Source organism: Bactrocera oleae, chromosome 5 (assembly GCF_042242935.1).
Source record: "Bactrocera oleae isolate idBacOlea1 chromosome 5, idBacOlea1, whole genome shotgun sequence".
NCBI lineage: Eukaryota > Metazoa > Arthropoda > Insecta > Diptera > Tephritidae > Bactrocera > Bactrocera oleae.
The window spans coordinates 61,626,550-61,652,482 of record NC_091539.1 but is presented as its reverse complement, the minus strand read 5'-3'; the positions used below and the strand labels follow the sequence as shown (position 1 = coordinate 61,652,482).

General features: G+C 30.9%; 1 protein-coding gene across 11 annotated transcripts in view; it reads right to left on the bottom strand.

Annotated features, from left to right (window-relative positions):
* baz (par-3 family cell polarity regulator) overlaps positions 1-25,933 on the bottom strand; it is a 127,943-nt gene that overhangs the window by 15,710 nt on the left and 86,300 nt on the right. For 7 of the 11 annotated variants that reach the window (XM_070110365.1, XM_070110369.1, XM_070110368.1 and 4 more), the window contains exon 2: positions 297-683. The exons of the other annotated variants lie outside the window; for them this stretch is intronic. In XM_070110365.1, the coding sequence (XP_069966466.1) occupies positions 297-500 (204 nt within the window). In that variant the 5' untranslated portion in view covers positions 501-683. The remainder of the gene's footprint in view (positions 1-296; positions 684-25,933) is intronic. 11 annotated transcript variants of the gene reach the window in all.

Here is a 25,933-nt window from a genome sequence, read left to right as displayed (position 1 = left end):
TTGAGAGCTCATGAAAGTTTGAAATTAGTTTTAGAAAATATTTAATTATGTTACGAGCGATTTTCTTGTTTGCATATAGCAGTCAATATTTTTTTTTTGTTTGCTAAATTATACAATCTTACAAAGTACTAGTGCAATTAAATAACAACAAAACACATAAACAAGCAATTTCAGATTTTCTTTAAAGTACTATCAGTCGCCTACGAGTAACAAAAGTACAAACCAAACAATTATTTTCAAAAAATATCTCTGTGTCTTTGATTTTTTGCACTTTTTCCGACACATTCCACAATTACCTTTTGCCCACGATATGGTGACGGCGGCCGTTTCGGCAGCGTTAACGAATAGGATTTCTGCAGGAATGTGTGTTGTATGCCTTCGTGCTTCGCCGACACTTTATATGTGTGACGCCAGCCAAAAATGCCAGTCAGTTTGTTGGCCAAAGCGGGGCATTTGGGTGGTACGTCGAACATTGTAGGTATTTTTATTTTTGGTTGCATACACAGTTATAGTTAGGAGATTTTTTTTTTACAATTTTTAGTGGTTTTCGTTTTCTGTCGCAAAGAATTTGGTGTTGTAATCTTTGGTTAGAGTTTAGCTTAATTTTTTTTATATTTATTTAATCACATACTTGCACTCACATTGTCACACAATTTATCTGTGCTTGCTTCGCTTGTTATACACTAAAGGGAAGGAAAATTTATTTATTTCTTTTTTTTTAAATTTTATTTTATAATTTGTATTAACTTCCAGTATTTTTTATTTATTATTTAAACTTGTTTCTTCAAGTCCCACAAAATTATATTTATTTTATTGTAGTTGTTTCTAAAATCACTTTTCCGTTTAGACTGAACTATTGTTGCTGTACAAAAAAATGTTTAGCGCAAACGCGTTTGTAAGCATTTCATATCTTATCAATTGCAGTAACTAACACCTTGTCTTTGCCGCTTTCCTGCTGCCTGCTTGCCTGTTAGCCCCTAGATCGGCCTCGCCAGCAACAATGGCAATAAACAAAATGACGCAATTACTTACGGACTATTATATGTCCGATAAGTGGGTGCTCGAGAGTTTCCCACCTCGTAATTCACAAATATCTTAGTAATTTCGTTTACGCCAAGCGTTTTCTTATCAAATTCAGGCAAATAAATATTTGTGTGTATGCAAAATATATATGTACATACATACATACATATGTATATAACAAGAGTTTATTTGAGCAGAAAAATAATTTTCTTAAAGTTTCTTCACATTATCGACAATTGATATCTTTTTTTATACATTTCATTATAACGAAAAAAGAAAAACGTCTTTTTTATCAGAAATTTCTTAAAATGGAAAAAATATAAAAAATTTTATATATAAAAAAATTTTAAAAACTAAACAAATATTTAATTTCTTTATTCAAAAACAAATATTGGGGGAAAAAAGTTTAAGAAAAAGTAAATAAAAAATTAAATTAAATAAAAATAAAAATAAATAAAAAAAAAATTAAACAAAAAATAAAAAAATTAATTTTTTTTTATCTATTTTAAGACATGATTAATGCAATTGCCATCGGTCATGTGCAGGCACCGATTTAATTTCACCAAAAAATACAATATAAATAAATGATTAACACTGCATTTTGCCCACATTTGATTTACATACTAGGTATTTACGATTTTGTTTTTATCAATTGGTTTTCAAGTGTTCAAGTTCGTTTTTAATCAAACAATTTTTTATTTGTACACTTTTTTTCGAGATAAGCCGCACACAAATAAAATATTATGGAAATGAATCATATATAAAAGTTTTTTATTGCAAACACATATCGGGAGTGGCAACCTTCAAAGGTAGCGTTAATCAAACAAAGAACAAGAAGGTTGCACCGAAGCTATAATACCCTTCACAGATCTTGATTCCGATCGTTCAATTTGTAAGGAAGCTATATGATAAAGTGATCTGATCTGAACAATTTCTTCGTAGTTTACATTGTTTTCTTAAAAAATAATTCATGCCAAATTTCGTGAAGATATCTCGTCAAATAAAAAAGCTGCTCATACAAGTAAGGTACTTGATTCCGATTGTTCAGCTTGTATGACAGCTATTTGCTTTAGTGCTCCGATATCGGCCGTTCCGACAAATGAGCAGCTTCTTGGTGAGAAAAGGACAGGTGCAAAATTTCAGATCGATAGTTTAAAAACTGAGGGACTAGTTCGCTTATATACATACGAACGGACAGACATACCTCTCTTGGCGTTATAAACTTCGTGGCAAACTTAATATCCTCTGCTCAGGGTATAAAAATAAAGAAAATAGAAAGTAAAAATATAATGGAACAGAAATAATAAAAGAATTGAATGGGAATTTTTATGCATAAAACACGTGTGTACATACAAACATTTGTACAAAAGTATGTATTACAATAGATAAGAATAACAATAAATAAATAACAATAAAAAAATGGCTATTTTTTATTTTTAGGCTAAACATTAGTAAACTAAATGTAATTTTCAAACAAAATTGATTGATGAAAAATCCAACTTATTAAGTTAATAATAAAAACAATCTTTAAAATTATTTTTTTTAATAAAATTAACCAATAGAAAAAACCTTTAAAAAATAAATTTGTATAAAAAATTGTATATACATTTTTTTTGTTTAAATAATTTTTTTTAAATAAATTTTGAAATAAAAAATATTTTATATATATTTGTTTCTAATTGATAAAGAATTGTTTTCGAATTAAGTTTACAATACAAAATTAAAATATTTTTGCTTCATCACATTATTTTAGACAGAGTTGCCAAATATCAATGCAATTGTTTAGTTCATTAGCATAAACTTATAATTGTCTGCCAAAAATGGTATTTAAAAATAAAGTTAAAACAAGGTTGCCAGCCATATGACGCAAGAAAAAAATAAAATACAATATATACGAGTATTTGTGATAAATGGTTTATTTATTTCAAATTATGTTTGAGTTGCCGACGTAGATAGTAAAAAATTGGACTTGTGATGAAACTTCCAAAAGATAGTATCTTAAAAGAATCTCTCATAACACTGTACAATAATCGGCTGGGTATTGGATCAAATCAAATTTTTATGAAAAATTTAGTTAAAAGAAAATAGTAATTTCTCCGTTTTTTCAAAGTTAGTTTTCAAAATCGAAATAACAACCTTCGAAGTTTGATCCAATGCCCAGAAAAAAGTCGTTTTTGCGTAAAGTGTAAAAATTATCATAAATAAGGTTTGTGGGAATGAGTTGAACCATGCTATTATACCCTTAATAGGGTATATTAGGTTTGCCACGAAGTTTGTAACACCCAGAAGGAAACGCTAGAGACCCTATAAAATATATACATAAATGATCAGCACGATGAGCTGAGTTGATTTAGCCTGTCTGTCTGTCTGTATATATACAAACTAGTCCTGACGTACAAAACACCTGACCTTTTCTCACTACGAAGCTACTCATCTGTCGGAACGGTCGATATCGAACCACTATAGCATATAGCTGCCATACAAATTGAACGATCAGACTCAAGTTCTTGTAAGGAGCCTTTGTATTTATGAAGGGTATTATAGCTTCGGTGCAACCAAAGTCAACATCTTTTTCTTTTAAATATTCACGCAATCAAATTTGTATACAATAAAAAAAAATTATATAATTATTATAAGAAATCAATTAAGAATAGTCTCGTTTAGACCATGATTAATTGCATAGTGACTGCAGCAAATGGAGCGAAAAGGTTAAAGAGGCGGACGGGCGTGCGATTGCGCGATCGGTAGTGCGGCAAAAGGCAGACAAAATATATGCGCCTACATACATATATATACAATGTACATGGTTGCAATAAAGCAACGCCTTTTCGTTGCAAACGCTAAAAGTAGCAACTTGGCTAATGTAGTACTGCATTACTTATCAAGTTGTAATTAAATTATTTTTGCTTTTACGATTCACTGCCAACAAAGTTAGCTTTATTTATTTGCTTTTCGTTTATTTATTTTATTTTTATTAAGTTTGCCTTGTTGGTGTCTATTGACCTGGTTTCACATAGAGGATGTTTACTGGAAGTTTTCATACAAACATATATATATATATTTTATATATGTTATAACATATAAAACAGCAAAAACACCGTAAACACCGTAAACAACTAATTAAACCGCGAGCGTACAAGTGCGTTAATAAATTATGCAAGAATTCGCCATAATCATTATGCGATTTTTCCACACCACACATAGAATTATATGCAGCGTTAGTTGTAGATTAATTACTAAGCGTTTGAGCTTGGCTGCCAGGCGCCAGCAACAGCTGAGTGCACTTCTTTTCGCTGGCAACTAATTATCTGTAGCATAAGTGAGAACAGCTGGTTGTTGTTTGCGCTGAAATTGCATTTAATCTCAGAACTGTGCAAACAATCTTAATAAGCGCAGCAGGCAATCTGCCAGGTAATCACTATCATCAAAGGAAAAAGAAAAGAAAAGCGCAGATCGACAGGGCTGGTGGAAGGCGCCTGACCTCTAAACAGTGTTAGAAGCTAGTATACTAATATATATACTAAAATAATATATATACTATACTAATATATATACTATACTCATATATATCAGTATATTGTTAGTATCTTTGTCTACATGCAGTTTTCGCAATTTAGCGAATTTTCTTTGGAAAGTTACTTGTCATGCAAATGGTCGACAACGCAATTTTAATGATTTTAGCTTTGCTTGGAATTCAAATCTAGCATTTAGATTGCTCTTGCATTCTTATAATAACCGAAATTATCCTTGCTTTTGATCTGCAAGCGAGCCCACAACCAAGCAGCAAAGCAAGAAACATTGTTACCTAGTTAGCTAAGGCTGTGCACATAGTGAAACAGTGAAAACTGGAACCCAACAGGTATAAAATAAACTAAGGAATTGAACTGTGAACGATCAGTATTCGATAAGTTAACGTATTAAGTTAGGCTGGTAACATAGTGCAATATATTGATATTTTTTTTCAATTGCTAAAGAATTGCAGTAGAGTTAGCTTTATTAAATACGGCTGAGAACACAATGGATCGATGAAAGCAATGAAATTCAGAAGTAAATAATCGCTGAATGTTAACAGGATTCAAACAAGAGATGTCGCTCAACATAATGCGTTTCTAAATGAAACAAGGAGTATTATTATATAAAGCGAATTTTCGGGCAAAGAAAGGAATAAAATTATCTTTGAATAAAAGTTTACACACTTACAAATCAAAAGTCATAGAATTCTTAGTTAACTAAAGCAGGAGGCTTAGCAGATCGAAAAACGAACTTGCAATTAACAAGAAATAACAAAAATGTTTTCAAACAACAAGCTAATAAACAAGTTGCACAAAATCAAAAAACAATGTTTGATTAAATAAGGCTGACAGCAGAGTATATGACCCCAAAATGAGACTCAAAAGATCCCAAACTAAAAGTCTAAGCATGTACAATATATTTATATCAAATATATATAGTGAAACTAACAATTTTTTAAGCAACTTTCATCCCAGCTGCGCTACATTTTAAATTTAAGCAACCCCAACACTCCTTTACACTGACTGTTCTCTAAATCTGTTGTTCTTAGCGGCGCTCCTGTCTTCAATTTTTTTATGTGTTATTTATTTCAAATTAAACTCAGGTCATTTTCTAAATTTGATGGCAATTTTCAAAGCAATCTCGGTAATATTAACATTACGGCAACCGAGCAAAGGCAGCAAGTTAACTGACTAACTGACGACGGTTAGAGAGAATTGTTTGCATAATAAAAACAAGGCTTGGTCGAGAGAAACGAGCTGACTGGCTGAATGCAGATTATTAGTATGGATTGGAATTTTGATGGTTTTCAGTGGAAATAATGCATAGCATTTAAATGGGTGAAGTTGGTATCGTAGGGTGTGTGACATAAATATGGTTTAAGAAATAGAAAATTCAATAACAAAAAAGAGAACATGCATTTGAAGAATTAAAAAAGTATAGAATACTTCAAAAAAGAAAAAAAGATGTTTACAAAAAATATTATATAAAAAAAATTTCAAAAATTAAAAAAAATATTTAAATTTAAAAAAAATATTTAAATTAAAAAAAATATTTAAATTAAAAAAAATATTTAAATTAAAAAAATATATATATAAAAAAAAATTAAGAAATAAAAAATATATATATTTGAAAAATAATATAAAAAATTAAATGTTAAATTAAAAAAAAATCTTTTTAATATAATTTTTATATCTGACGATTTTCTCAATATTTTAATAAACATTATTTTTTTTTTTTGTAATTTTATATATGTATCATAGCCGATTTCCTTAATATTAAAAAAAAAATGGTTTTATCTTTTTATTTCTTGCATACCTCACCACAAACACTTCCTTGTGCAACACACTATTATTGTCGAGGCAACAATGCATGCTGGACAGACATTGCAACTGCTGCGCGCACGGTTTATGCCAAATAAGACAAGTCAACCAGCCAGAAGCAACAGCAGTGGCAGCAAATTAAGGTTGCACGTTAGGAATGCGATTGTGGCCACACCACCATTGGTAGCTAGCAACAACAAAAGCGGCAGAAACACAAATATATGTATTTATGTGCAACAACAAAAATGCAACAATAGTTAGTTAACGCAATTTTTCAGCTTTTGTTGTTGTTGCAATAAATTCCCTCGCATGTTGTCGGTAAACTAATTTACTTGTTGCATGCAATTCCTGGTTGCTAACTTCTGACAATTTTTTTGTGCAGTTGTTTGCTGTCCCAAGCAATTTTCAAACACATTTGTTGACGTCTGTGGCATATTTATATGGAATTCATGCAAAAGTAGAGAAAATAGGGAAATGGAAATCAGGGCTAAACGATGAGGCACTTACAGAAAAGTAAAAATAAAATAAAATAGAAGAAATATACAGTATAATCAATTCGAAATATTTGCAAGGTCTGAACCCAAAAAGGTTTAATTGAAATTAAAAAACATGATTAAAATTTAAAAGAAAAAAATTTAAAATCAAAAACAAAAATAAATAATTATAATTACCAAATAATTAAAAAATTTTAAATTAAATTATCTAATTTTGATTGATTTTATTTTGAGAAAATTTTTTTTTTTTTAATTTTTTTGTTTTTATAAAAGTAAGTGGTTTCATAACAGATGTTGGAATTCGGAATAGGGAAAAAAATTAAAATTAATTAAATTTAAAAAAAGTTGTTTAATTGATTTAAATATAAAAAAAAAAATGAAAAAAGAATTATTTATTTAAAATAATTAATTTAAATTAAAAAAAAAATGTGTAAATAATTAATTAAAAAAATTTTAATAAAAAAATGTATTTCCTTTTTATTTAAAAATACCTTATATAAATTTAATATAAGTTTTACAAGTAATTTAATAATTACAATTTTTAATATATTTTTAATTTTGTTGTTTTTATTTTCATGTTTTATAAAAAAAATTTATATATCTTTAATAAAATGTTAAATCTTTTTTTTTTTAGTTTGATTATTTTAAATTTTTTCTCCCTTAGAAAACTCGTATGTATGAACTGTATTAAAATATTATAATTATAATATTAATTTATAAAAAAATGAATAAAATATGGTATGTGAATAACTACAATACTACAACAACAACTAAATATCAATAAAATATGTCCATACTAGTAGGTCTGGCCTCTTGTCGCCTAATAAGTGTTGGAATTTGGAACAAATATATAAATAATAATTTTAAAAAAATAAAAAACTGACTTTATAAGTACCCAACAACTAACGGATATAGGTATATGGAAACACAAATCAATTAAATTATGAACATAATATCTTGGTTTAGACTTTTTTAGTTGAATATGAAAGCATCTAGATTAACTGGTTATCTACATAACTAAGTGGCCCGTTTGATCGGTGCGCAATATACATACATATTTACATGATTATATATATATATTCTATAGCACAAATATAAAAATATATCTGCAAGGCGTACGAGAATATCACATACGCGTCCGACGCTGGAATTGACAAGACGAGTAATTGGGGAAACCTGTTGAAATATAGCGCTTCGGCTGCACCTGTATTTCGAGCAGTGCAGTTACAGTCGCTCACACATATACATACGTACATATATACTTATGTTTGGACTTAGATGACCATTTGAAAAACATATGACAACGAAAGCAAGAAAAATGAATAATAATACAAATATTATTACTAAGTAGTTATAATTCATGTAACAGGTCTGCAAGAATTTAAATGCATAGCAATGTAAGAAAACAGTTATAATAAATAATAAAATCAACTCTATAATTAACACAGTTTTCTTGTGCAGTTGGATTTTACTTTTTGAAAGAGTTGCCATCTGACTTAAAAAAACTAAATTTACCTCAATAAAGAAACGAGATGCAATGGGCCGCATGGAAAGAGCGCTTCGATTAAATTATTTGAACCAGAGTTGCTACCTTTAAAAAATTACTAATAAGGCATCCATTTCACAATAATTACTGTACCAGTTAATCAAAGTGATGTTATTAGTTACATTATTACTCTTACAAAATTTTAAAATCATTTCAAGAATTATGATATGGTCAACTAGAGTTGCCAGACTAAATGTTTGATATACAAAAGTACCAAGCTAAAAACGATATCAGGTTAATATTTGCTTATTTTTTTTTTTTACAAAATTTTATCAAAATCATAACAGAATTTTTGTAACTACTTTGGTTCGTATCGATTCTAATATATGAGTAGTGTGTTTACGTAACAGTAACTTAATAAGCAAAAAGACACTTTAAACGTAAAATTGCAACATACAACGAATACATACACTAAATACATACATATTATATATAATATAATGCATATAAGTATATGCAGTAGACATATGTACGTCTGAAATGTACATATGTATGTATATCGAAATACCGCGTAGACGACTCATATATCATTTACCCAAACAAAAACAGTCTCATATTAATTTCGAAGTATGTAAATATAAATATACATATGTATGCATATAGTAAATATTATTTGCTTTTGCACTAAAACAAATAAAATAAACGGCAATATCAGTTTACAACAGGAAAGTCGGAGCTAACTGTTAACCGTTAACAGTTGTCAGCTGTGCGTTGGGAGCTCTCATTACATATGAAATCGAGAGAAGTTTATTCAAGGCGTTGGGTTGAAATTAATGTTATTATTTTATATAAAAAAAAATGATTAAATAATTGAATAAAGAACTTGTCAGCAGTTTACAATAAAAAATCACATAATAGCAAATAAGTTTATATTAAATATAATTAAACCTCATTTATGTGAATTAAAATAAAAACAAAACAAGATAAACATTAACTTCGGCTGCATCGAAGCTGTAATACCCTTCACAAATACAAAAGATTCCTGACAAGAATTTTATTTTGATCGGTCAATTCCATGCGAAATTTGGTAAAGATGAAAAGAATGAAAAAGTTTTCCATTCAAGGCATTAATTCCGATCGCTCAGTTTGTATGGCAGCTATATGCTGGAGTGAACCAATTTCTTCCGTGATTATAATGTTGCTTGGACAATAATTCATGCCAAAATTCGTGTAGATATCACGTCAAATAAAAAAGTTTTCCATATAAAGACTTGATTTTGACCGATCAGTTTCGATCGTTTGGTTTGTATGGCAGCTATAGACTACAGTGATCGGATTTAAACAATTTCTTGGGAGCTTGCACCATTGCTTTAGAAAATAATATATGCCAAATTTCGAGAAGATGTCTAAGCAAAAAAAAAACAGTTTTCCATGCAAGGACTTGATTAGCTTTATCCAACAATGGTCCTATATCAGCGGCTCGGACGAATAAGCAGTGAGAAATGATGTGTGCAAAATTTCAGATTGGTATCTCAAAAACTAAGAAACTATTATCTTTATAGTGTCGCCGAAGTTTCATTCTGGGTATTACAAACTTGGTAGCAAACTTAATATACCCTTTTCAGGGTATGAAATCGCATACATCTGAAAAAAAAAAATGCATGCGTGCACGCGCCTAATAAAGAATAAGTATGGCATTTCTATATCAAAATGTTAAAAGGTGGGAAGTGCCTATTTTTTCTTAACACACATACCAAATACGTACATACTTATATAGTCTGAACTTTTTAACTGTAGAAAAAGTGCCAGTTAAATGGTGTGTGCGCACGCGTCGCTGCGCATCTACATATAAATTGCTATAATTAAGCGTGCCTTTGAGAAGTATGTGAGCAATGCCAGCGCTAAGCTTAAAAAATGTGCCGTTCAAACCCACGCATTCACACATGCGGATATGTAAACGTACAAGTCTTGTATGTCTGTATGTAGTATGTATGCGCCTGACATGGCCTAAACCAACGCTGTCGCGCATTTATGTTGCTTGCAACATATTGACAAAGCTGCGTGTTGAGTGAAAAAAAATTGAGTGTGGAAAGAAGGAAATATTTTCCTGACAGCGCAAATAGCTCTGTGCCACATTGGGTCGCACCCACTTTTCACCAGCTTCTCAAATTTAAAATAATTTTCTACCCACGAATATTATGGATGGGAGTGCTCTTATTATTTTTAAATTGCATATGGTGGGTAGTTCTTGTTATTGTTTGTTGTTGCAATTTTTGCACAATAATGTGTGCGAGCCGTTTAAGACGATTGTGAGTTTTTGCGTGCGTTCGCAGTGAAATTTATGTGTCTGGCAAGGAAATTATGAGAAGTTTCTTTCAAAAAAAAATTGGGTTTCTTAATTAAAGTACAATAATCGGGATCGATTGCGTCAACATATGGTAGAACGTTACCACATCGAAATTTTGATTTGACCCAAGTTTTATCTCGATTTCTTAATCTATTACTGAGTAATTCATGGAAAAGTCAAATAAGTTATTGGAATTCCGAAAGGTGTTCTATGGGAAGAAAAGCTTATTATCAAATATCTCCAATTATTTATGCAACATATTTTCCGAGTTTTCCAGAGATATATGTCTTATATGATATTGCGGGCGTGGCAGTTGACAAATTACGCTCTTTTCCTATTGATGGATTCAAAAAACATCTAAATTTAGTCTCCCCGAGGTTACTAAAGCTGTCACTGGCATGGAGAGAAATGGATATACGGGTGGCCCTCGGACAGTTAAATAGCTTATTTACATTCATACATTCTGATCATTTCGAAATATATAATCGATAACTTAATTATTAAAATGATTAGCCTTCTAAAAACGCCACGAAGCTTACTTTCTTTCTAGAAATTATATCGTATAATACTATTAAGCTCTTAAATTATAAAACCGTTACTCTAAATCCGCCGAATTAACTTCAACCACACTGAAGTCCATTTTGTAGATTTAAAAAAGTACGTACTTCCAAGATCGAATATTCTAAACAATCGTCTCTATCACATTTCGCGATCTCTTCTTCTTTTTCTTCTCCTATTCGAAAAGCTTTAGCGAATGACTGCACAAAGCGACCGTCAAGTCCGTTATATCATTACTGTCACATCAATTACAAATCAAGCATATCTAAGTACAATGTCTGTATGTGGCTTAGAAACCACGAAGGTCACGACTTCAAATGAAAATGTTGCAAAAACAAGAAAAAAGGAAAAGCATGAGGCGAAATCGAGTTAACAGATGCTTGAATAAAGACAACAAAGCTAATTGCGAATGGCAACTTTTCATTTACAATTTGCACGATTTACATACATACATAGATAGTTACATCTACAGTATAGGTTAAAAGAAGTGCAGTAATTGTATGCATGCATATGGTTGATAATTCAATTAGCAAGGCGTCGCTCAAACAAGCGCATCGAATGTGTTTGCGAGGCTTGCAACTTGCAAAAATACTTTTCCACTTAAATGAGATGCTAAAATTGAATGCCAATCAATTGCTAAATAAACAAATTAATTTCAGCTGATGATTGCAAATTAAGAACAGTTGTTCGACTTATTAGCTGTGAAGCTGAGAGCAGGAGAGGTAAGTGGAAATTTTTTGAAGTATGCGGAAAATTTAGTTTTTCTTTAAGTTCGACTACAAAATAATTACAAAAGCAAAAATTAATTTAAAAAAAGTTAATAAAAAAATTTATATTTAAAAATAAATAAATAAAAATGAAAAAAGTAAATAAAAATTAAAAAAACTAAATACAAAAAAAAAATTCAAAAAAACTTTTTTAAAAACACTATTATTAAAAAGACTGTTAAAAAAATGTATTTATTAAAAAAATATTCCAATTAGAGAAGCAAATAATTAAGCTGAGCAGAAAGGTAAGTGAAAATATTTGAAGTAAGCGGAAAATTTAGTTTTTTTAGAAAAATATTTTAATTGACAAAGAAAAAAAGTTTAATCTAAAAAAAGTTTTACCAAAAAAAATTTAAGAAAAATAAAATATTAACTAAAAAAACATTATCAAATTAAAGAAGCAAATCATTAAATTTAAGGGAAAAATTAAAAAAAAAAAAATCTTTAATATTATACAAAGTATATTAATAAATTTAAAAATTATTTTTGAATAAAATATAGAATATCTCACACACATTCTTTTTAGTGCTTATAAATAAAGGTGTAAAAGATAATCGCGATTAATCGTGGCGTAATAAGCTCCCCGATTTCATTTTAACGATGAAGTAGAAACGTGCGTCCATTTAGATAGCGACATTGACAGTATTGCTTTATTTACATATGTTATGGACATTATAGGCAAATGTGCATATAATATTTAAATATATGTACATAGGTATGTAGATTTATCATTTACTTAAGTTTGACCAAGATTTGCTTTTATTCATTTAAGCAATATTTATTTTAGAAAGTAATTAAAAATTTATAAAAATATCATTATTTTATAATTTTTTAACTCCTTATTATAAATTTAACGAAATATTAAAAAAAATCAAAAAATAAAATCAATACATCAATATATGGTATTTTCAAAAGCAAGAAAGAAGCCAAATTCAAATCTAGTTCTCTTTCAGATAAAAATTAAATATAAATAATAGAATATAGTTGAATAAAATTAAATTGATAAAACTAAAACTGTATTTTGCGAGTAAAGAAAAATATTTAAATTTTTCAAAGAAATCAACTATACCTACTAAAGGAACGCTAATGTGACGTCAGTATAGCAACTTCTTTTTCGCCGTGGGTACTGTAAATGCCACATAACAGATTTTTTCACTTGAACTCAACTTGATATTCACCATTCTGCTAAGATTATCCTTTAGTTTATAAAAAATTTACACTCAAAATCAAATTAGATTCGGGCTGGATCATTTAAACTACGCGCCTAAACCGAATTGAGAAAAATGTATTCCCAGGTTGGTACAACCATTTCATGTTCGTGTGACGGCATATATAACATAGCGTCCTTTTTCTCATGGATACTGCAAATACTACCTAACTGTTTTCTTTTACTCCAAATCAGCTTGATTATCACAATCGAGTAAAGATTTTTATTTATTCTATGAAAAATACCTATATATTCGAACTTTCAGGGTCCGGCCTGTTAAATCTGTTAGAACCACTTATGTATCATAGATATATTGTATTTTATAATCTCAGAATCTTTCTGAAATATTATAATAGCATAGTAGCTACGATAGTTATGTAAAAAAGTTGCTGTTTTTTAACAAATATAGGAATATAGGAATCATTACTTCATGACCATAATGGATCATTTATTTCAGGTTTTTACTAAGAAATCAGCTAAGAAAAACCGGACATAATAAACGTTGGATGGTTATTACGTAAAAATAAGAATAAAATAATAACTGATAAAATATATGAAATAATTGGAAACTTTGTTTATGATTACAAAATATTTCTTTTTGTATTTAATATAAATTTTAATTCTAAATAGTTTTCCTTAAAACGCATACGAATCACAGAGTATAACCTTTTTCATTCAAAAATAACTAAAATCGGTTAATTGGTTTCGGAGTTTATAGAAAGCTAGTGTGTATGGTCTATTTACTGTCTAAATAATCAGCTGATTTCTCTTAGCAGACAAGAGATTTAATGAAATTACGTTCGAATATGAGGAACTTTTACGATGCGTAAGAGAAGTGCATCATAAGAGATTGCCGAGTTGAGTTTAACTAAGCGGCACGTGGCACGTAATTGCTTTAAAAAGTAGCCGAATAATTAAAAAAAAGAAAAATAGCGATAACAAAAAAAAATATGTTAAAAAAACATTTTTACTACATTGTTGTTATAATTTTTTTATGATTATTGCGCAACCACTGGATTTGAATGGAAAAAATTACTTTTCAGTTTTTTCTGTTTTTTGATACTCATGGGTTATAGTAAGCAAAGTACTCATATGCAACGAATGAATATAAAAACCGGAAGCGCCACAATATATAGATACCATAGAGGCTCGCGGCTCACAATGCGCAGCTGCAAATGCAGAAATTAACGAATCTAAAAAATATTACAACAAAAGACTACAGCAACAGTCCCATAGCTCAAGCAATTAATGACGACATAGAGAAATGCAATTTCGAAAAAGCGTAAAAAATCAAAACGGAAAATCATTAAAAATGCACAAAAGCGGATAAAGCGAAAAAAGTTTATAAAGACTACCGCTAAATGCTTTGAAAAATTCCATGAGAGAAATGTCGCGTGAAAGTTACACCAAGAAAAAAATATACAAAGTTGAATGTAATGTAAGTAGTCTTCGAAGACACAACAAATAGCTTTATTTTAAAGCGAAAAAGTTAAAATAAAATGAGAATTATGCAACACTTGCAGCCGTATGAGCGCATCAGCAGCACTGGCGGTGTGCTTGGTGTTAAAAAATTACTACAAAACAAATTCACAAAAAAACTGGAGACAAAAATTTACAACAGCAGAGCAAAAAAAAAAACAAAAAAATGCTGCCGAATTACGAAAACAGCGACAAAATGACAACAAAAGAAAGGCGCGCCAAGCGTAAACACTAAAAAGCGCATCAATCAACTTGCCTACGCATGTAGTTATATGGTATATGGGTCTAAGCAGACTAACCAATAAGCAACAAAAAAATATTTCCACGACACTTGGGAAATTTATTGTTCCAAAGTCGATCTCCAATATAGTGCTTTAATTTCTTCTCAATAAATTTGATTGCATCCAAGATGGTCTTCAGCATTTTTCTGCAATTTCTCTTCCAACTCTGAGAATTTTTTTCCCTCAAGTTTTCAGCATCTTCAATTTATTTTCTATACAATTATTTGAGAAATTTTTTGTAAACAAATTGATCCTCAACAGCATTCTATTATTTATTTTCTAATATTATATTTGGAAAATTATTACCCTCCCGTTAATATACATTATCATTCCCTAATGTATTTTCAATCATTGAGAAACGCATTGAAATCAAGTTGTTATTCAGCACTAATTTCCAATGTTTCTCTAACCGATGGATAAACACATTAGACTTAAAGTTTTACTTATTGCTGAGCACTCTCATTATTACTCTCAATTTGAAATATTGTTGAGAATTTTTTTTCTTCAGCTGCAATTTGCCGCAAGCCGAAATGCTTACTGGGTTGTATGAGCAATGTAGCACAATTGCTGAAAATTACCACAAGCAGTTGTCGCAAGCATGTAAAAGCGGCGAGTGCAAGCGATATGCTTTTAAGTGCGTCAAATTTTTACAACACCTCTCATTGTTCAAAATTATCAAATATTTACCATTTTCCTAATTGCTTTCAGTTTTTCTTTTCACTTATAGTTTGGATTTTATTTATTTAACTTTTGTGGCGATAAGCAAACGCTAGGAACATGTCTCCTCGAGGCTCATAAAAATTGAAATGAATAGTTTTGCCTTTGGCGGCACTCGGCGATTGGCGTCAGTTCACTGGCAACCAGCACTTTCTACAAATTTTAAACGATTTTTTGTATGCGAGTTGCCAGAAGTTGTAAAGTTAATTATTTTATGAGAGCTTGGAAAAACAATGAAGTGTTTGTTGTTTTACAGCGAAAACTTTCTACTTTTTGGTTATTGGGGAATGGAAATTGTTTAGCGATAAATTGTGCACACTGTTTATATTTACGTACGTATGCATATAAAAGTAGGCTTATATGATTGTATGTATATTTTAGGATAATTTTTAGAGGGGAGCCAATAAACATTTATCGGAGTCTATATATTTTTATATTTTAAGAAAATCAGTTATAATTCAGTATTGCCTTTCGAATATTCTTTTATAAAAAATATAAAAAAAAATTATTATTAATTTTGTTTTATTTTTGAGTATCGAAAAAATATATTTCAAAAAGAGATACATTGTCTTCAATTGAAAAACGATTGCAATGCAATTAATATTTTGATTTGGTTTAAAATATATTTCATTATGTCTTCAAAAATAATAATTTTTTTTTAAATTTGTATAGGATCTTCCATTAACAGCTATACATTTTTAATATATATTCAATATTTAATTTATTTAAACTTATTAATTTATTTTTGGATTTTAGGTTAAGATTATTATAGACTAAGGTTGCGAATTTAATGTAATTTTAATGAGCAAGCTATGAAAAATGTTACTTAATTCATAATGAAGAGAGTTAAGACTGTTTTCGTTAGAAAACGTTTTTTAACAGAGTTGCCAAGCAATCAATAAGTCTACTTTTTTAATAAAAATTTTTAGCGAGTTTTCTTTAATAGTGTAGGCGACCAATATCTTAAAAACGAGGTTCAATTACATGAATATTAAAAAAATGCATTACAATTATTTTCAAACAATAAGGTTGCCAATGCATATCGCTTGCTTATAAAAATGTTTATTTCATTCAAAAGGAACTTAGTTGAATGAAATATATTAAATAGAGTTGCTAAATAACAATGAGTAAGGTCTTTCAATCCACTACAATAGTTACATATATTTACAAAATTTTTATTATGCTTAGAAAAATATATTGCCTAACCATTTTTTCATTATATGACAGGGATACCATTTATTCCCACGACGCCGGGCCTACGCAACCGTAACCAACTCGAATTTTTCTCTAGCAAAAACTCGATTTGTAGGACTAATAACTCAGCAGCATTCCTATAAATTATTTTAGGAATATTTCTGCTGCTACAACAACAACAGCAAAAAGAACAACAACCACAACAACAAGGATACTATTTGTTGATACTTTTCAAAATTGAATGATCAAAAATGTTCATATCAGCTAATTTTTTTTTCATCGATAATTATACTAGAAAATTATATAAAAATTTAAAAAAAAAAATGTATAAGAAAAAATTTGAATATAATATAAATATGTAAAATATAAAAATATTTTTAAAATATTATTGGAAATAGAAATTTTCAGTTCTCCCACAAAAATCAAACAAAAACATAACAGTCAATTCATCAAACGATGGACAATTAAAGTCAAGTGGCGTACCAACCTACGTAAGCACAGCCGAAGCGAAAAAACTCAAACACAACTGAGCTGAGCAAAGCTAGAGCAATGACCTATGTTGTTGGCTATTTAAGAGCTAGTCAGCGACAACAACAAACATAAATCATGCTATTTTGCTAACGACAAATCGTAATGAGCTTATTTTTGCACAAAAAAAAGAAGAAAAAAGTAAATAAATAAAATAAAAGTGTAATAATAAAATGAGTACAAAAGTACGTATACGCCATGGTGCTACGCATAGGAGCTTCATTCATAACTGCTTACACAAAACACTTTTATATGACATAACTAAAAAAGACAAAAATATGAATAAAAAAATTTTGAATATGCGTTTCAAGTAATAAAACTATGTAATTGAGCCGGTTTAAAATTTGCCAGTGGAGGTAAAAATTATTAATTTAAAAAAAAACGAGATAAATGCTACTTTCGGCTACATTGAATAATACCCTTCACAGGTGCATTTCCTATAGCATAAAAGCGTATAAAAAGACCTTTGTCTTGATTTTGATCGTTCAACTTGCATGGCAGCTATACTATATACTAAAGCTACTAAAGAAGGGACTACTTCTTAAAAATATATTCAGAAATTGCTTTTTTGTCTTAGGCAATAACTCATGTCAAATTTCGTGAAGATATCTCGTCAACTGAAAAAGCTTTCCATACAAGCTCATGATTCCTATCATTCAGTTTGTATGGCAGCTATATGCTATAGTGGTGCGATTCCGACAAATGAACATCTTCTAAGAGAGAAAACAAAAAGAGGACGTGTGCAGAAATTCAGAACGATATCTCAAGTCTGAGGGAGTAGTTCGCATATAAACAGACGGACATAAGTAAATATATAGTCAAATCGACCCTGTGCGCGGTGTACAGTTTTGTTTTTAAAGTTATGGCAGCACTCTCAAATGCAAAGCTTACTAAAAATTATTTATTTTCTTAAATTTTTTTAGCATAATTTTAAAAGAAAACTGAAACTCATAAACTACAAAAAAGAGAAAAAACAAAAATAAAAAACTAACAAAAAAGTTAAAACGAAAAATTATGCAAACAGAAGCAAAATGAAAAACTAAACTCACTTCAAATGTAGTTATTAAAACAAAACAAACAAACATCACTCTAAGTTGCTGACCTGTGATGACGCCTTGAGTTGTCAGTGACAGTTTGAATACAAGTGTAGCACTAGTGGTGGTTGACTAAGTGCATTTATGCCAATTATATATACGAATGTTTGCTTATTACGGCTCTCACAAGCGTTAAGTAACAAACATTAAAGTTGCGGATAATTAACTAATTTCTGTAACGAGCATTACAAGTGTCTCGTCACTTTGGAAATGTTAAGGTAACACTAATGCATTTTTGTATGTATGCGCGTGTGTGTGTAGTGAAAAGTGAATGCGACAATAAATCGTCGTCATTTACAACAGTAACAATATGATTTACAATATTGCAGGCATGCAAGTAAATGTCTGTAAGTACAAATTGCTGCACACGTGCAGGCGACGGAAAGACGCTTTGCGACAAATAAATTGAAAAATACCAGCTAATGAAAAATCTTATTTATTTTACACGCGCAATGTTTACAAACAAAGCGTAAATGGAAATTTTGAACAAAGCGCATTAACTTTTACTTTTCTAAGCAATTTTGTGGCATGATTAATGACCACAAAATACTAGTAGCTTGTTGCTTGTACATATGTATATGTGTGTGAACTTGTAATAAAATCACAATTTGTCCAGCTTTTTGTGTCATGGCGAAACTGAGAGAAATAACAGAACAATAAATAATGCTCATTACTTTGAGTAGGAAACCTAAATGAAAGGCATTGAATAGAAGGCATATTAAGAATAGAAAAAAATAACGGAACTTCAAAAATATGTACAAGCATATATTGCTTTCCAGTATAAAATTTGAATATTTTTTTTAATTACTGAGATTTAAAAATAATGCATACATATTTATATTTTTCAATATTTATTTTATTGGAATAATAACCTATTTTTAATTTCGGACCGATAACTCAAAAACTGAGGGACTTATTCGCGTATAAACATACAACCAGACGGTCATGGCTAAATCGACTCAGCACATCATGCTGATCATTTATATAAACGGTATATTTTATAGGGTCTCCGACGTTTTTTTTTGGTATCACAAACTTCGAGGCAAATTTTGTATACTCTTTCTTAGGTATAATACAGACAGTAAGGCCCATGAGCACGATATGCTTATTCAAATTTCATTTACTTTAGCAATTTGTCTTCAAAACAACCAAAACAATAAAAAAAATGTGGAAAACGGTTGGCCTCAAGGGCCATCCCTGCAACTTCCCGCTAATTTCATACGCTAACGTTCAAATTTCGCTTTTTTCACTGCTTTTGAGCTCTTCGAAATTTTTCGTTTTCAATATCTCGCAAGTAAATCAACCGATTTTGACCCGGTTTGCGGCAAACGATGTGTTTTTTCAAGGGTTAGAACTGAACTGTTTTTGGTGTCGATCGGTCAAGTCGTTTGGAAGAAATTCGAAAAAAACGATTATTTTTGAGATTTCTCAAAATCTACTGGTCCGATTGGGTCCAAACTCACACGAAATTCAAGTGCAATGAAACCCTTTGGAATGCCGTTTAGTTTATTCAAATCGGTTGAGCCGTTTAAAAGTTATAAGAGGGTCACATACATCCACACACACACACATACATCCACACATACATACAGACATACGGACATCATCGTAGAAATGTTCGGGGAAGCTTCCTCGACCCTCAAAACGTCGAGATCTGTTGAGAACTCGATTTTTGCAAAATGGGGTGAAACCAATATCTTCCCGATTTTTAGAAAATTTTCAATTTTCTTAGCGGGAAGTTAAAAATGTCACTTGACATGCTAAATATTAGATGCACTTTAGTGCGCTTTACTGTACTTAAAATCTTATCAGCGCAATGCAAATCAGCCACAATGCACATTTCCAAATTGAAACTAAATATTTACTTATAAAAAATTATTTCAACTGGTACATTTGCATATGACTCCAATTTTACACACAACACCAGCGTCATCGAAAAATTTTACAGGTGTATTTTTATTTATATACCATATAGTATGTATGTAGTATTTGTAAACAGTGTTTATTGCAACATGTCATCGAACTGGAGTGGCAATTAATATTATAATAAAAAGAAAAAAAGCTAATAAAGAAATAAAATTTAAATTAAATTCACAAGAACACATGTTTGCGTGTTCGTTGACTTGGAGGGTATTACAAACATACGTGTGAATATGTAACAAATTTTTAAAATTATTCGTTAATGGTGCATATTTCATTTTCTCTCCTGCCGCAGCAATTTCAAGCTCAACTCTTTCGCTTGCCTCCAAGCAGCCATAAAAGTCAAGTCGGCGAGTAAGTTGTCTGCCGGCAACGATTAAATGACTCCATGATTTTATTAGCAGTCAAGTTGAAGTTGCTCTGTTTTCATTTTTATTTCTATTTCAATTTCAACTGACTTTTATCTATTATCTTTATTTTGCCACAGCCGCAAACAGCAGGCAGCAGCCTGAGCCAGGTAGCCGGGCAGCTGAGGTAGTCAATGTACAAAGCTTGCGCTTATGAACTTGTACGCTGGCACATCAATATCACAATTATTTATTAATGTTGTTGTTGTTGTTGTTGCTGACGTTGTGCTGCTTTGGGTCATTAAAGTTCACTATCACTTTCACTAATAAAAATTCGAGCGCCAAGTCAAATGTACACAAGCAGATAAAGTAAAGATATAAATGCATATGCGAGTGTGTGTGTGTGCATATGTTTGTACATATACATATATACATACATCTGTATATGTACGTTTATAATCCTATTCATGCATTGCTTGTCAGCTTGCTTTTAGTTTGGTTTCGAGTTCAGCAACATACAAGCGTGCATATGCGCATGCGCAGCCGGCGCCAACTCCAATCATACACGCACAGCTCACTAGTTAATATTGATGCTTCGGCATTCGATTGCTTGCAAATGCTGACTGTCTTGAAACAAGATTAAAAACCACAAATGGCGGATATTCACACAAGTCAATGGGCAGCCGCAAAGGTAGTGTGCAGAAGCAAAACAAAAACGAGAAAAATAATTATTGTTGGGAGATTTTTTTAATGAAGTGTACTGACATCGTTAAATTGAGCTGCAAGCATTGATATGAGATAACGGCGGATGTGTGTGGTGAGTGCGTGTGAAAGTCAACCGGCCTAGTAGCTTATTACAGGGTGAGCAATAAAATAAATTTATCATATAAATATGTACAATATATATGTATGTGTGCATATGAATATTTTATTTATTATTTTTATATTGGCTAACTTTCTCATTAAAAAATAATAATACCAAAAACAAAAAGTCCATAATAAAATAAATGCAAAAACAAAAAAAAAAAAAAATACTAAATAAAACAAAATGCAAAAATAAAACATAAATCAAAACAAAAAAATTTTCATTTATACCCACAAATTACGCCTACCTTAGTTTCTCGCTTCCAACTACGACAAAAGAAAGAAAAACACATTCTCTATGCACAAATAACCAAAATTAACTACCATTGAGTCCAAGCTCTGTTAACCAAACGATTTGTGGCAAACATGAAATAGCCTTGCGATTGGTCAATAACACAAAAATAAAATGAAAATATTTATGCAAATATATGAGTCTCATACATGGTATATGTAAATTTAAATTGCTGGTTATGAACTTTAGTCGAGGCTGACGGAGTATCGGTCGAATATTCAAAGAACGTATTTTTTGTACCTATCTAGAACAATTATTAGTTTAAAAACGCGTATTATACTTGTAATTAATGTTCCACGCAGGAAAAATCAAACTACACCGATTGTTACCAGTTTGTAACTAGTTATAAAAAGAACAAAAATTGTTAAAAATTAAATTATTGATATTTTTTCCTTTTTTCTGTTTTCCCAGAGTTCCAGTTATGTGACTACATAAAATGAAATGTATCATCAATCCACCACTACATCCTAAATATTCTAAAAAGTTAATAAAGCAAAATATTTTTTATTTTTCAGAGTATAGTGACTCAACCTTTTAAAGTTCTGAGATCAAATATTAAAAACTGCTCTCTACAACCACCCCCTCGATCGAAGGAAAAATATCCCAGCCGGGTTTATAGTATGATATTATAATGATATAAATGGTCTCACATATACATCTACACTCAACATTGCTCTTGAAATGTCAGTCAATCACAAAATTCACACCTTAGCAGGTGAGAACGAGACGAGTTTGAGCGCGGCGGACATCAACTCGGCTCTAACTGCAGCGAAGAGAACAATTATGAGCAATAAATAGTTATTGCCCTGAGTTTAGTAGATTGGGTAACGGTGTGAGTTTGCAAGTAGATAGCAGAAATATTGCCAACTTGCATTTAACAATGAAACGCACGAGATTACAGCAAATCACAGAAAACGCTGGGCGAGAATAAACGAATTGTGAAATGGCGAAAATAGGTGAGGTGGAACCGAATATGTATCTATGGCAGAGTATGTATCAAGGTAGTTAGAAATGCACGAGCACATGAAATTCGAATGTGTGCATGCTTAGAGGTGGCGGCAAGAGGCAACAGACGAACGCGCAACAAGTGTTCAATAATCGGTGAGGCGTAGCGAAAAGCGCGCAAAAACAAGAACGATCAAATGGAACTGAAAAATGAGGTAGAAACGGGGGTCAGTGTAAATAGTAAAATTAAAAATAAAAACAAAACAAGTAAGGAAGGGCTAAGTTCGGATGTAACCAAACATTTTATACTCTCGCAAAGTCAAATAGTATACTCGTTTGAGATTTCTTTGTGGATTGACTGATATTTTCGGTAGAAGGTCAACTATAGGCACTGGGGTCCACATATATAGTACTTAGGGGCTTGAACAGTTTTGTTTCGATTTAGACAATTTTTGGTCACAAGGTGGCATACTTTAAACGTATTATTCACGATATAATCATTGTTGCTTGATATGCATAGTGGAAAGTGAAAGAATCAGATGGAATTGAAAATGGTGTTACATGGGAAGTAAGCGTGGTTGTAGTCCGATTTCGCCCATTTTCGCACTATGACATAGAAACATGAAAAGAACGTTATGCACCGAATTTGGTTGAAATCGGTTAAGCAGATCCTTGGCAGATGGTTTTTCACCTAAAAGTGGGCGGTACCACGCCCACTGACTAATTTTCTACACGGTTCCTATAAAGTCATCTCATACCATCCCAGAGATAAAATTTAATGTCTCTGGCGTGTTTAGTGCTTGGTTTATCGCGCTTTTAGTATTGGGGCTTGTCACCCGACTTCACCCATTTTCACACCGTCAATAGAGGTGCTAAAAACATTTGCTCTCAGTGAATTTGGTTATTATAGATTTAGCGGTTTAGGCGATATGCACATTAAACTTATTAGGGACGGGACCACGCCCACTTTTAAAAAAAAATTTTAACTGCGTAATTGCAATTAACTAATAATTGCACGGACGGACGGACAGACAGTCACCCGGATTTCAACTCGACTCTTTATCCTGATCATTTATATATATATAACCCTATAACTAACTCGATTAGTTTTAGGTAACAACCGTTAGGTGAACAAAACTATTGTACGATGAAGCAACAAGTTGCAAGAGTATAAAAATATAGCTAACAAACATGCTATAAAAATTTATATATATATAAGGAAGGTAAAGATTTCATAAAATAAAGTAAAAATGAAAATCATAAGAAAGAAAAATACAACAGAAATTAAAGAATAAGCATCAAAAAAAAAGAAATATGAAGAAAAAAGTGTAATAAGAAATTATGGCTAACAAATTTGCTAAAAAAATGTATATATCGTATAATTTACAAAAAATAAAAATTGCAAACAAACACAATTATAAAAAATTTTAATAGACAAAATTTATAATAACATTACACATTAATAATAGAAGACTAAAGTATTTGTATGTATGTATGTACATATGTAGATATACCTATACTTCAGAGTAGCAGATAGCATAGTTTAACCGAACTTTACATTTAAACGCCGCAACGAGCGCACAAACATATACTTGCATGGAACGTAGCGTGTTCTGTATACCGACATATATACATACATACATACCCACACAATACATAGATGTACACCTGCATTTACGGTTAGAGGCTCGCATTCCCAAGCAGATTAGCGAGTTTGTGGCGCTGGAGCATTTATTTGCCGACTTATAAAAATATGTAGAACAAAAGTGATGTTGGCTTAAATGGCATTTGCGAAACAACAACAAACAACCAACAACAAAAACACAAAACGTAAAAAAATTGTTGGCAACAACATCAATGGAATGCCAAGGCATGAAAGGTAAACAATAAAGGTTAAAATGAAAAACAACAACGATGGGCGCGACACAACAATACAACAACAAGGCAGAGAATTTAAAGCTGCGCAAGAACGAAAAAGAACAACAAAAACGATTGCTGAAGAACGGAACAACTTTAGTGGGTAAATGCAGGAAAACAAAAGAAACAACATGCCGATAAAATGTCAACAAAAGCAACGCGCAAGTGTTAAACGGTGCATACAACAACAACAATAAGAAATGCGAAAGCACAGCTTCAATGAGAACAACAAGTTAATGACGAAGATTCGGCACGAAAGTATGTGCGTATGTATGTGTGAAAATGTGTTTGTATGTATGTAGGAAAGTCTGCATGAGTGGGCGTTGCCAACAAAACGTGCGCGACGGCCCCATTTGTGCTGGCAGATAATAAATGCTGGATAAACGAAAGCTTATGCTAATGATAAGCCAAGCGCGAGCCAAGTGTTAACGCGAATTTCCACTGAGTACCTGTATCTTCACATAGGTACATGAGTAAATATGTATGTATGTTTATGTAAATTCGTTTTATTTCCAGCGCAAATGGTGAGGCTAATTATAGAAAAAGGTAAGAGATTATGCTGCCAACTTTGGCAAGCGATGCTTTTACTTTGCCGCCGAAGAAAGCACCGTATAAATGTGTGTGTGTATATTTGCATTGGTGTTTAGAGTAATGATAGTGGAGTTTTGAAAGGTTTGGCTGCAAAGTGGATAAACTTTCCAAAGCTGTAAGTTATAGGTAAAGTACTTAATTTTAATAAAATGCTCCAAAAATTATTTTTTTGATAAGTTGCTAACTTAGACAGTATTAGTAAAAATTGCAAACAAAAAAAATCAGCTGAGATTGAACTAGAATAAATTTGACTGAATAAATTATCTCGTGGTAACAGTACTATCAGCGACGTTTTCCAAGAGAGTCGGCCGTTTTGAACCAGAAAATTGTAAAGCTCTGTGCGAAATGACTGAGGAAAATCGTAAGATATCTCATTACGAGAACTTCTGGAGCAGACTTTATTACGGTGTGTTTGCATATTGTTTAAAAATCGATCTCTAAGAAACTAGAGTGTAAAAAATTGCGATCTTAAGCTGCTTATGTCACCTAAAAAGGGTTATGGGTTTACGTATGTTATTTTTAAACAACAAACACGCTATCAATTTAATT